The sequence below is a fragment of the Ursus americanus genome, chromosome 22 (genome assembly GCF_024610735.1).
Source record: "Ursus americanus isolate L20-20 chromosome 22, mUrsAme1.1.p, whole genome shotgun sequence".
Lineage (NCBI taxonomy): Eukaryota > Metazoa > Chordata > Mammalia > Carnivora > Ursidae > Ursus > Ursus americanus.
The window spans coordinates 1,213,837-1,225,747 of record NC_142148.1 but is presented as its reverse complement, the minus strand read 5'-3'; the positions used below and the strand labels follow the sequence as shown (position 1 = coordinate 1,225,747).

The 11,911-nt window shown below is 55.7% G+C and overlaps 1 protein-coding gene across 4 annotated transcripts in view; it reads right to left on the bottom strand.

Annotated features, from left to right (window-relative positions):
- Positions 1-6,909: 6,909 nt before the first annotated feature.
- DIDO1 (death inducer-obliterator 1) overlaps positions 6,910-11,911 on the bottom strand; it is a 50,944-nt gene continuing 45,942 nt past the window's right edge. For all 4 annotated transcript variants that reach the window (XM_045794971.2, XM_045794981.2, XM_045794990.2 and 1 more), the window contains exon 17: positions 6,910-11,448. In XM_045794971.2, coding sequence (XP_045650927.1) covers positions 8,384-11,448 — 3,065 coding nt within the window. In that variant the 3' untranslated portion in view covers positions 6,910-8,383. The remainder of the gene's footprint in view (positions 11,449-11,911) is intronic.

Below are 11,911 nucleotides of genomic sequence, written 5' to 3'. Positions count from 1 at the left end.
GGCGGGAAACCGCTGGGCCCGCAGCGCGCCTGCGCCGCCCCGCCCCGCAACGGAAACCCCACCCCCTGCGCCGCGGCCCCGCCCCCGCCAACCGCCTGGCGGTCGGCCGGCTGCGCCGCGCCGCGCCGCGCCGCGCCGCGCCCCGCCCCGCCCCCGACGGCGGCGGCGGCGGCGGCCAAGGGAGCTGCGCGCGCAGGTGTGTGTGTGTTGGCGGGGCGCCCCCTCCACCAGGGCGGCAGGCTGCGCGCGCAGGTCACAGGTGCGACACTTGCGCCGTGTACCTGTGTGAGCCGGCTCCCTGCAGCCTGGTGACGAGTCTTCAGACCCGCGCGTCCCAGAACAGACAGTAGCCTGCGTCCCGAGCGCGGAGCGCTCCTTTGCCGCGTCCTTTCTCGGAACAAATGCGAGATCATATCCTGCGCGCGGTCTTAACACGCTTGTCTTTTCTCCCACTTAACACGTTCTCCGGAGGGAAGTGGTGCAGTCCTCAGTAAAAGGTATGGGGACAGCGGAATAATCCCGTAGAAAAAAACAAGTTAGAGCACCTGTTTCCACCCCACAGAAATCAGCTATAGATGATTGAAATACATAATCTTAAGCGAAGTTATAAAGCCACTAAATGCATGGAATGACATGGATAAACTTTGAGAAGATTCCAAGCATGGCACCAACACAGACCATAATGCGCACAGAATCGCCAGGATCCTATTAAAAAGCAGATTTTGATTCGGGCCTGGGTGGGACCTGGAAGCCACCTTTCTAGGGAGCCGCCCTCTGATGCGTGTGCAGCCGGTCAAAGGACCGCAACTTGAATAGCAAAGTCACAGAGTACCGTGAAATTTACAATGTTTAAACGAGAAAATAAAATCCAGGTTATGTCCAATATGGCTTTTCACTTATTGGAAATAAAGACCATTGGCACCTACATAGAGTGTTTTGTTGTTTCTTGTTTGGATGGACTTCTTACAGATAGCAGTTTTCAAGCCTACTTTTGTTTAGACGTGAAATGTGAGAATGATCTGACTTTACTGGATTTTGCATTCTAAATAAAATGTGAACAGAATACCAAACATGCTTTTTTTCTAAAGTCAGTGTAGCTCCCAGTGGTTCTGCGTGCCCCTCAGGAGGCAGCCCTGCAGAATTCTCGGACTGAGAATTCAAGGCGAGCCTAGTGTGCAGGGAATGAGGAAGTCTCCAGCCATGGCTCCTGTGAGCAAGTAGCAGGCCTCTGCCCCAAACATGCAAGAAAATAAAATTTCAGAGGGACTCTGAAGAAAGGACTAGCCTTCAAGGACAGGCGGGCAGCCTGGCACACATGGTCATTATCTAGGGGAAGACCCATGGTGGGTCATAGAGTCAGTTCCGTGACCCTGGAACCCACAATTGAGAACAAAAAGCACACCATCCGTGTGAGCCCTGTGTCATGAGGGTAAGTGTCGAATGTGAAACTGTTACACAAACATGCATTCTGTGAAACCAGCGTGACTTGATATCAAAAGCACATAGAGATATTACAGGAATATAAAACCACAGAGCAATATCTGACATGAACAAACATGCAAAAATTCTCAATAGAGTCTTCGCAAATTGAATCCAACAAGATTTTTGAAAAAGAATAATATGTGATGACCAAGTAGAACTTATTCCAGTGACACGAGTGTTGTTTACATTTAAAAGTCAACCAACATCATTTACTCTGTGAACAGACCAAAGAGGGGGAAAAGGGGTTTGACAAATCTAACATCCATTTCTGATAAAAAGTCTGCAAGCCGTGAATGGAAGGGAACTTCCTCAACCTGATACAGGGCATCTGAAATAACTACAGCCAGCATCAAACGTACCTGTTTTCCCCTAGGTTAGGATAAGACAAGGACCTCCACCATCACTACTTCTATTCACCATTGTACGGGAGGCTCAAGAAAGCAAGTGGAAGAGAAGGTATCCCGATCGAGAGAGAAGCGTGGCCGTCTTTCCATGCAGACGACGCGATGATCTACGTAGAAAAGACTGTGGAATCTATAAAAAAAAACTACCAACTGACTTCACCAAGGTCACGGAATAGAAGAACAGCATTCAAATATCACTGTATCCGGGGCACCTGGGGGGCTCAGTCAGTTGAGCGTCTGCCTTTGGCTTGGGTCATGGTCCCAGGGTCCTGGGGTCGAGTCCCAGATTGGGCTCCCTGCTCAGCGGGGGTCTCCTCCCTCTTGCCTCTGTGATCTCTCTTGCTTTTGTTCTCTCTCAAATAAATAAGTAAAATCTTTTTTTAAAAAGCAAAAATAAAAAATATCACTGTATCCTATATGTTAGCAATGAACATGTGTGCATCACGGTTAAAATGCACTACCATTTACAATCACTCCAAAATACGCTTAGGTATAAATTTAGCAAAACACGTACAGTACATGTATGTTGGATATCATACTGAGCATTTTCCTTAGAAATCCTCTGTGCTCTGCCTATTCATCCCTCCCCCCCCTTGGCCCCTGGAAGCCACTGATCTTTGTGTTTCCATAATTTTGCCTTTTCCAGAATGTCCTATAGTTGGCATCATACAGTGTGTGGCCTTTCTCATTGGCTTCTTTCTCTTAACGATACACGTTTAAGGTTCCTCCGTGTCCTCTCATGGCCTGACAGCTCCTTTCTTTATAATCACCGGCTGACGGGCATCTTGGTTGCTTCTGGGTTTGGGGGATTCTGGAAATAGCTGCCATAAACATCCGTGTGCGGGTTTTTGTGTGGACATGAGTTTTCTAGTTCTCTAGATAAATACCAAGGAGAGTGGCTGTGGATTGTATTGTAAGAGTTTTGTAAGAAACCACCAAATTGTCTTGCACAGTGGCTGCCCACTGTCGGGCTCCCGCCAGCGTGGATGAGAACGCCTCGTCCTCACCGCGTTTGGTGTCAGTGCTCTGGATTCTGGTTGTTCTTATAGGTGTACTTGACGGCCTTTTGCAGACTCCGTCACAGGGCCAGCTAGGGGGCCGCACCCTGCAGGGCTGGGCCATGTCCTCCAGGGCACAGCACGTGCTCTGAGTCAGCTGCCAGTCGACGATGCTCCTTCCGCACAGCCAGGATTCATGATCTGGGCGTCAGGGTGGAAATGGGGTGGCTCCTCTCACTGTTCCTTCTCCTGATCCTCGAGCTGTATGTTTGCTGCCTGTTCCTGCAACTTCTGGTTCTAGAAGGCTCAGTCACGGGGAAGAGAGCCTCGTCCAGAGGACGCAGTGATGGTCTCGCTGGGCTGTCGGCTGGGGCGGCCACCTGGCCATGTGGGACCCTTCATGCTAGTGAGTCAACGGACAAAGAAGGGAGACTGTACTGGCCAGGCTGATCGGGCCTGCCTATCAAGGGGCAGCGGGTCCAGAGGACATGCCTGGAATGCAGGAGGATTCCCCGGGGCACCTCCTGGTACCCCCAAGTCCTGTGATTGATACTATACGGTGCAAAAGTATAAGGATGCGATTCAGGGGGGCTTGCTGGGAGCCCAGACCCGTCAGGAAGGAGGCTTTGGGGCTCCCACCGGGCAAGGAGTCCCAGCCAGGGAGTGCAGACTCGATGGTGAAGAAGGCCCCGTGGCCAGCTGCGGAGATGAGGACCACAGCAGGTGTGGCTGACCTTATCCCCGCCACGGAGCTGCAGCTCAGAGTGTGAGCCCACGGAGAACACCCAGGAGGGACTGTCTCCTCCCGGGAGCGGGTGTGTTTTCACGATGGTTTTCCGTTAGGTAGGGGCCTGACTTTGTTGTTGTCTTTGTTTAGAAAATATGGTTTAAAGGGTGGTTGGGAGCAAGGCTTGGGAGGTGTGCCGGGGGCCGTGCCGGGGGCCGTGCTGGGGGAGCGGGACGCCTGCGGCTCTTGCAGGGCCACTTTGGTTAGCACGCCCCCTCCCGCATATTCCCGGTTGAGGGGATCACAGATGTCTGCATGAGATCTGGAGGCCGGAGGGAAGCGGAGCCTCACGTGGACTGAGGGGACTTCGGGAGAGCTCCTGCTTTGGCCACTATAAATATTTGTTTACAGATATTTTTTTAATGTAATGGTTTTTATTTTTTTAAAGATTTTATTTATTTATTTGAGAGATATTATATTGAGAGAGAGAGCATGAACTGGGGGCAGAGGCAGAGGGAGAAGGAGAAGCAGCCTCCCCGCTGAGCAGGGAGCCTGATGCAGGACTCGATCCCAGCACCCTGGGATCATGACCTGAGCCGAAAGCAGTCACCCAACCGACTGAGTCACCCAGGCGTCCCTGCTTACGGATTTCTGTGGTGCACACATTCTCCTCTGTTTAGGGCTGTTTCCCAACCTTTGAAAACTGGTGACTCCCGAAGAAATCCCTCCAGACTTATTTTCCTCTACTCCCTTCCTCTGCTAGGACATGTTAGTGCCTCCAATGGGCCATGTGGGGAGGGGGCGTGTGCTTGTGTACGTGTGTGCTGAGCCCTTTGGAGGGCCACACACCATTGCAACAGCTGAGATCTGTACCCCCAGAACCAGCTCTGGCACCCTCGCGGGTGACTTGTTGCTAATGCGTGTTTTGGGGGCAGATGTCTAGCTGGGTGATTGGAATTTAACTTGAGAAGTCACTGGTCAGAAACTGGCAAGTCTTGCAGGGGTGGGCGTGGTTGCACCTGCCCTTCCTACCGGTGGTGCGTGAGGGTGCCAGCATCCTGACATGCCGTGCTGACTGTCCACGGTGGCTCAGTCCCTCCTCTGTTTTTACCAGCAGTCTGGGATTGGCTCCCTTGCAGCTAGGGGTGGCTGTGACACACAGCACGCCAACAAGATCTAACCAAGAGTTGCAAACAGGGGAGTGGATGGCGCAGGTATGCCCTGCGAGGCTCTATCCCTCCTGCCGGCTTCCTCCTAGAACAGTGAAGGGATGATGTGATGTCTGCGAGGGCAGCCTTCTTGCAGCCATGAGGACAAAGTGACAGGCTGAGGACGGGTGGTCAGTGACACTGAGGCCACTCTGCCCCTTGGGACTGCCTGCCTCTAGGTCTGCGTGAGACCTGCAGACAAAACTCTGTTTAGAATCTCTGTTCATTGGGCATTTCCTAAATGTATTTCCCTGGTGATATAGCCCTGAGCATCAGCAATGCAAGCACAGAAAAAAGGGGCCATAAATACCGTTAGGAATGCTTGTTTCTGGATGACCGCCTTTGCCCGGCGATGGGGGGGGGGGAATCTTGGTTTGCTTAATACGCTGCTTTCATTTCCTGTTCTCCTGGGTGGACGCTTAGGACCGCACAGACCTACAGGAAGCATTCATTCTCCACAAACTAGAAGGATATGAACCTTTTGAACAATGCGAAAAACACGAATAATGCTTTTGATGAATACTTGAAGCCTTTGGGAATCGCCCAGGATAAAACAAACGAGAAAAAGACACAAGAATGTATAGAATCCCAATTTTGTGAAAGAAAAACAGAGGGGAAGAAGATTCGGGGAAAACAGAGAAATGTTACAGGCAAGTTACTGCTGGGCGTGAAGTCACGGGGCGTCTCAGTGCTCCTGTCTTTCCCCCAGGTCCTCCGGCAAGCGTACTGCAGCTGTCACATGGAGACCCAGCACGGGGCGGGGGGGGGGGCATCCCTGCCTCCCCTCCGAGGGGCCCCAGTCAGTTTGTCCACAGGGGCGCGTGCTTCTCCCCACCTCCCGCTCCAGCCCCTTCAAGAGCACAGTCCCTGCTGGGGCACCCCCTCCCCCCGCACTGCCTCTAGGCGGGTCCCTGGACTAGCAGGGGTGGGGTGGGGCTGGGGAGCGTGCCTAGCCCCTTCCAGCTTTCCAGTGGATGGGATCCTTTCACGCTCCCCTACGCTGCCTCTGCACAGTGCAGCCCGGCTGGCGAAGCACCGGGATTGGGGTTCACAGCCCAGCAGCGCCCGCCCCAGGCACCACCGCAGCTCTCAAATCCCAGGGACTGCCCTGCCTGGCCACGTCTTCAAGCCGGATGCCTCACTAGTCAGGTTTCTGGAGAGCCACACGCAGCTCGGTGCGCCCTGGATTGTGGGTGACATCAGCTAAATGGGGTCACAGGTTGGAGAGATGATGGGGTGACAGGTGGCAGGGTGAGGACAGTGCTGCCTGGTGCAGCAGAGGGTTTTGTGGGGCCTATGAAAGACAAGCTTTGGGATGAACACAAAGGAGGCCAAGTATCTGAGGAGTAGACTATGACTGAGGGTTTTAAAAGGGGGCCCATTTTCCCGACATTTTGGGGAAACCCCTCTGATGGAGGTCCGCAGGCCGGAGGGCTCACGAGTCTTGGAGCCAGGCGCGTGCTCAGCAGTCCTTAGCGTCTGTCCTGCGGAGCTGGGATCTTCTGACCTGCAGGGCCTCGGTGGCCAGCAGCTCTCTGTAGAGCGGTCCTCCACACCGGCAGGCCCCACGGGCTTTTGTGGGCTGCCCCCGCCCCCTGGCCCCGGGTTGGCGGCATGCTCCGCGGGGAGGGAAGCCTGTCCTGCCAGAAAAGATGTCTTCTCCGCTTCTGCTCACAGCGGAGTTAGGGGTGCACAAGTTGAGGAAGGGAAGTTCGGGCAAGGGGTCACCAGATGAGGGCAGTTACGAGTAGTGGTGACTAGCGGCAGTTCACGGGCGGGGCCCACGCGGCGCCTCTGCCTCAGCCGTGGCCGCGTGTTGGTTCCCCGGCCCTGCGGGCACCGCGTCAGCCTGCCGGCTCGGCCACGGCCACGCACTCCGCCTCCCCATGTGCTCTCCGAGCAGCCGGCCGCTGCAGCACCAGGCACAGGCGCACGCCCAGCAGATGGAGCAGTGGGGCCGGTCACCCGACTCAAGGCCGGAGGTCGTGGGCATAGAGCCTCTGCCGAGTGAGGACACACGGCGGGTGGGGGGCCCCCCGTCCAGCCCCAAAGTCCCAACAGGGAAAAGTGACGGCACACGAGGGACAGAAAACCTTCTGTAGACGTTTATTCTACTTCAAGTAACAAAACCTATGGAGCTGCATGTTTGAATGTACAGTGATATCATACTTTGCAGTATAAAATACAATTTACAGAAATTTCTACCAAGTAAACCTAAAGAAACACACTTGATTTTTACATTTGTCTATTTAAATTAGAAAAATTTGTTTTACATGTAAAAAACCCTTCACATCATATTAGATGTTGGAACTTGACACTTCAATGCAATTTAACCTACCGACGCTTGGTCTGGAACCAGCCACGCCGGATCACCAAGTTCTCCGTGTTCGTTCTTACCATCTGAACGTTTGTGCTAGAAAGTGAAAAATCCGTAGTGATGTACAATAGAAGACTCCAGAGAATGAATGAAATTCTCTAATTTTACACTTGCAAAAGTAAGTTTATGAAAATATAAAAAACTTATCAAAGTGTATTTGTACAGTCAAATAAATTAGCAAGGTTTTCTCTATTCCCGCATCGGAAGTACTTGAAAATGCGCAGCGAGGACGGGAGGCTGTTGGGTCGACAGCCTCCCGGTTTGTTGTTCTGAGCTGGAGCGACCGTCACTGTCAGACTTCACACAAGTACAGACTTTAAAACGCATCACCGGACAGGGTAACAGCCTGGGGCGGGGGCACTTCCCGGGTCACAGGAAGGACTGCTGGGACGGTCGAGTTTCACAAACAAAAATGCTCCTGATTATTCAAATCAAAGTCCCCCCCCACCCCCGCTTTAAAGTACACACTTAATTGGCTTCTTTCCACACTTTCTTTAGGCTGGTCAAGGTTACACCTTTTTCAATAAATTGCTATTTAAAAAATGCAAGTTTCTACACGGACCAATGTTGCTTTTAATCCTATTTTTGAGAAAAAAATGTGTAAGGTGATCTACAAAAACTGAGCAAAACTAAGAAATGTTTTGTTTCCTGGTTGAAATTTGTAATTCAAATTTCCTTGTGACAAAAGAAAAACGCATTTGTAAAGCTGTCTTTCTGCACATCCCAGGGGGAGCAGACTGCTTTCTCCCCAGGCCCAGGGCGGGCAGAGCCCATGATTGCAGCTGTACAGACAGACATACACGTGTCAGTAAAGCTATGGCTCCAAGGTCCACGAAAATTCCCTTAAAATGTACTGTAGTCAAGTTATTGGAAAAGATAACTTTATAATCTGAAAAAGCAATATGCTTCTGTACACACCTTCCCATTCCAGTAATTTTAAATGGAAATACTGAGTTCTTAGTTTTCTTAAAAAGCATCAGAATTGTAAAGATGTGAAATTTTGTAAGAAACCACTATACACAAAATTACAGTAATTTTTGAAGTCCAGAATATTCTATTCCGCCTCTAAGTTCATAGCTCTTCGCAAAACCACTCGCTCGCCACAACTTACGGGCCAGCTCTCCCAGAGGGCGGCCGCAGGGAGGCCTGGGCCAGAGCGGCCACAGGGTCTTGTGCAGCCAAGGCTGCTAGGTCTGCGTGGCGGGCGTGGCAGCCCGAGGGGCCTCAGCTTTGGGGTCCCGGGCGCCCTCCTTGCTTTTGCTGCGGTCCTTGCGCTCCCGGCCGTGCTCGCGGGTGCGGTCACGGCCGCGCTCCCTGCTGCGAGATCGCTCCCGTTCCCGCCTGCGCTCCCGCTCCCGGTTCCTGCTGCGCTCCCGGCTCCGGCCCCATTCGGCCGTCCGCTCTGGCTCCCGCCCCCGGTCCCTGTCTGCACCGCGCTCCCGACTCCGGTCCCACTCGCGGCCGGAGTCCTTGTCGCGGTGACGGCCCCGCTCGTGGCCCCTTTCCCAGTCCCGCTCCCGGCTCCAACGCCGCCCTCGCTCCCGCCGGCGCTCCTCCAGGGCCCTGCCCGGCCGGTTCTCTGGCAGCGCGGCTTCAGGCTCCTCCAGAGGCTTTTCTTTGGGCCCGGCTTCAAACCGCTCTCTCGGCCGCCCTTCGAAGGCCTGGCTTCTGTAGTCATGGCCCTTGCCCTCACGGAAATCGGCCTCGGGGCCCTGTGTGGGCGCCTCGTCCCAGCGCTCCGGCCTGTGTGGCGGCGGGTGGCTGGGCAGCTCTAGCAGTGGCCTGGGGGCTGGCTTCAGCCCGGGCGCCGGTGGGCCCTGGTAGTGGAAGCGGGGGGGCGTGGGTTCACTCTTCTCCGGAAAGGGCACAGACCCTCTCGGTCCGCCAAACGGAAGGGGTGCTGGCGCCCGGGGGTTGGCAAATCTGGGCGGTGAGCTTACTCTCTGCTCCTCGAACTGCTGAGGCTGAATCCCCCTGGGTCCTGGCATGAAATTTGGCGCTTGGCCTCTGGGTCCTTCAAACTGACTGGGATGCGGCCCCCTTGGGCCCACAAAGTGGCCGGGCGGGGGCCCTCTCTGACCGCCAAACTGAGAGGGAGTGGGACCCCCTCGGGGCCCTTTAAACTGTGACAGCAAAGGCCTTCTCTGGCCTCCAAACTGGAACGGTGCCGTGCCTCTACTTCCCATGAACTGGGCTTGTTCTGGTCCTTCAAATGGAGGGGCAGGGCCGGCCGTCTCATCGTATGGGCTGTCCTGGAATTCCCTCTTCTCCCCGTGGGGGTCCTTTCGCTCTTCAAATTGGGGTGGTGCTGCTCCTCTGGGCCCCCCAAGGTGGGAGGGGGAGGGACCCCTGCTGTCCCCATAGGGAGAGGGCCCATGCGGCCCTGAGAACAAGGAAGGGATGGGGCCCTTCTGGGCCCCGAATCTGGCCGGCGGAGGCCCGCGCGGCCCGTCGCTATTAGAAACGATATTCTCTTCTGAAAACGGAGGGACTGGCCCCCTTGGTCCTGGGAAATTGGGACCATGGAGCCCCGATGTCCCGAAAGTGCGTGGTGCTGGCTCACGCTGGCCCTGAGATGGGGGCGGAGGGGCCCCTCCTCTCTGTCCAGCTGAGGGGAATGGGGCAGCCCCTTCACCGGCTCTGCACTGGGGCTCTCTGTCTCCCTCAAGTTCAACAGCAGAGTGGTCACCTTTTTCAGCAAACGGAGCATTTCTCGGATCCTCGTACTGGGTTGAGCCAAGCGGTTTTTCCTGAGAGGTACACGCTGCACCTGAGAAAGGGTCCCTCCCTCCAGGAGAGGGGAAACTCTGCCCATCGTTCTGCAAAGGGAAGCCAGGCTGGAAGGCGGTGCTGGGGGGCGTGGGCAGCAGCACCTTGCGGGCAGGTCTGGGCGTGCTGCCGGAGCCCACTGAGGGAGGGCCGCCATCTGCGGGCGGCGGCACGGGGCTCGAGGAGCGCTCATGCTTGGGGCCGTCCGGCTTGGTTGGCAGGGCAGCCTCCGCACCCTCTTCCCGGGCTGCGGGAGGCCTTGAGCTGGCTTCGCTCTCGCAGTGCTCCGCGGCCAGCCGCCGGGCCTGCCGGGGGTCCCGACTCTGCCGCGGGTCGCAGCTGGGGCCTGCCACCGGAGGGGCACCGGGGAGCGCAGCGGGGCGCGCGGCCTGCTGCTCTTGTGGAAACAGCTCGGCCTGGGGCAGGGAGGACTTTGGGGGCGGTGACATCAGCGCGTCCGCCACGGAGAAGTGCGCCATGGAGGCCCCCACGGCAGCCCTCTGCTGCCGCAGCGCCGCCTCCTGCTCCTCCACCTGCCTCTTCTGCTCCTCGATCTGCTTGTTGAGCTCTTCTATCATCTTCTGCTGCTCCACCAGCGAGGGGGCCGCTCCGGGGGCCGCGGGCTCACCAGGCCTCTCCATGGGGCCGCCCTTCCCGTCTGCACACATTCTGTTGGGCAGGTCGTCAATGGCCACTTTGGCTTCTTCTAAAATGGTCTCGTCCTCTGGGTCATAGGCCACCTCCTCCCGCTCGGCGGCATCGGGGGCCTTCTCCACATCAGGGCGCCTCCCACGCTCCAACTCACTGTCGAAGGCTCTCTCGGGACCGTACTCTTCTTCGGGGTCGTAAGGTCTGTCATCCTCCTCATCCTCCAGAGCTCTGTCTTTTGAGAACTGACCGAACTGCTGGACAATTGGGTCTAGTAAGGGCGCTGCGGGCAGCCCGCCGTCGGCCTTGGCTTTGGATTCTGGCTGGGAGGCTGGGGCGGACTCCGCGGGCTCTCTGGCCGGGGGGTCAAATGACTTCTTCTTCCCGAACAGCGTCTGCAGGATGTGCTCCAGGGGCGAGGCCGTTTTTGAGGTGGAGGAATTGGCGGAGGGAGCAGCTGCCGGCATGGCCGTTGCTGCAGGCGCGGTGGGGACGGTGCTCGCGGCTCCCGGTTTGAGCGAGGACAGTATTTTCAACACGGATGAAGAAGCTGGCGCAGCTGGGGGCTCCGGCAGCGGGGGCGGCGGTGGAGGAGTCCCCGGGGGTGTGGTGCTGACAGTCACGTCCCCGGAGCCCACCTGGAACTTGGGGGGCTTCCTCTCAGACTGCGGGGCCACAGGCACTTTGGGATAGACCGAAACCTCCGTTTCTTCTTGGGTCTGAGGTCGGGTCCGCTTCTCCTCTACCTTATCTAATTCTCCAGAATTTGAAGGACGTTTTATTCTCTGACAGATTACTAACCCAAGGATTATGTTGGGACGTGGTGACTCGAGACCTGAAAAACAAAATATTTGTGCAAATTTTAGAATCTAACTTCAAGCCTTTGTTCTTTAGGCGCAAACCCTACTAAGGGTGGTAGCAGGCACGTTTTAACAGGTAGAAGTGAGAAACTCACTGGCAAAGTAAAATCGAGTGTTTGAGGAGCTCACTGCAGAAGACCGCGGATGCACAGACCCCGCCGCCCAGACCCTGTGTCACGACCATGGCCAAGGGCCCAGCTCACGAGTAGATTCACCCCGACTGTCCGAACTTACGTTATAGACCTAAATGTCAGATAGACTGCTCAAGCACCAGCATGAGAGAGGTGGTGGGGAAGGCCGTTATGCAAACGCCAGCATCTGGGAACCTACAGGGAGTAAGGCACCGACGCTCTAGGGGGGCTTTTCAACAACATCTTAGCTGTATTCTTTTATTTGTCTCTTGCTAACACATCAGCAAGGCCGCAGCCCTCCCGTCTT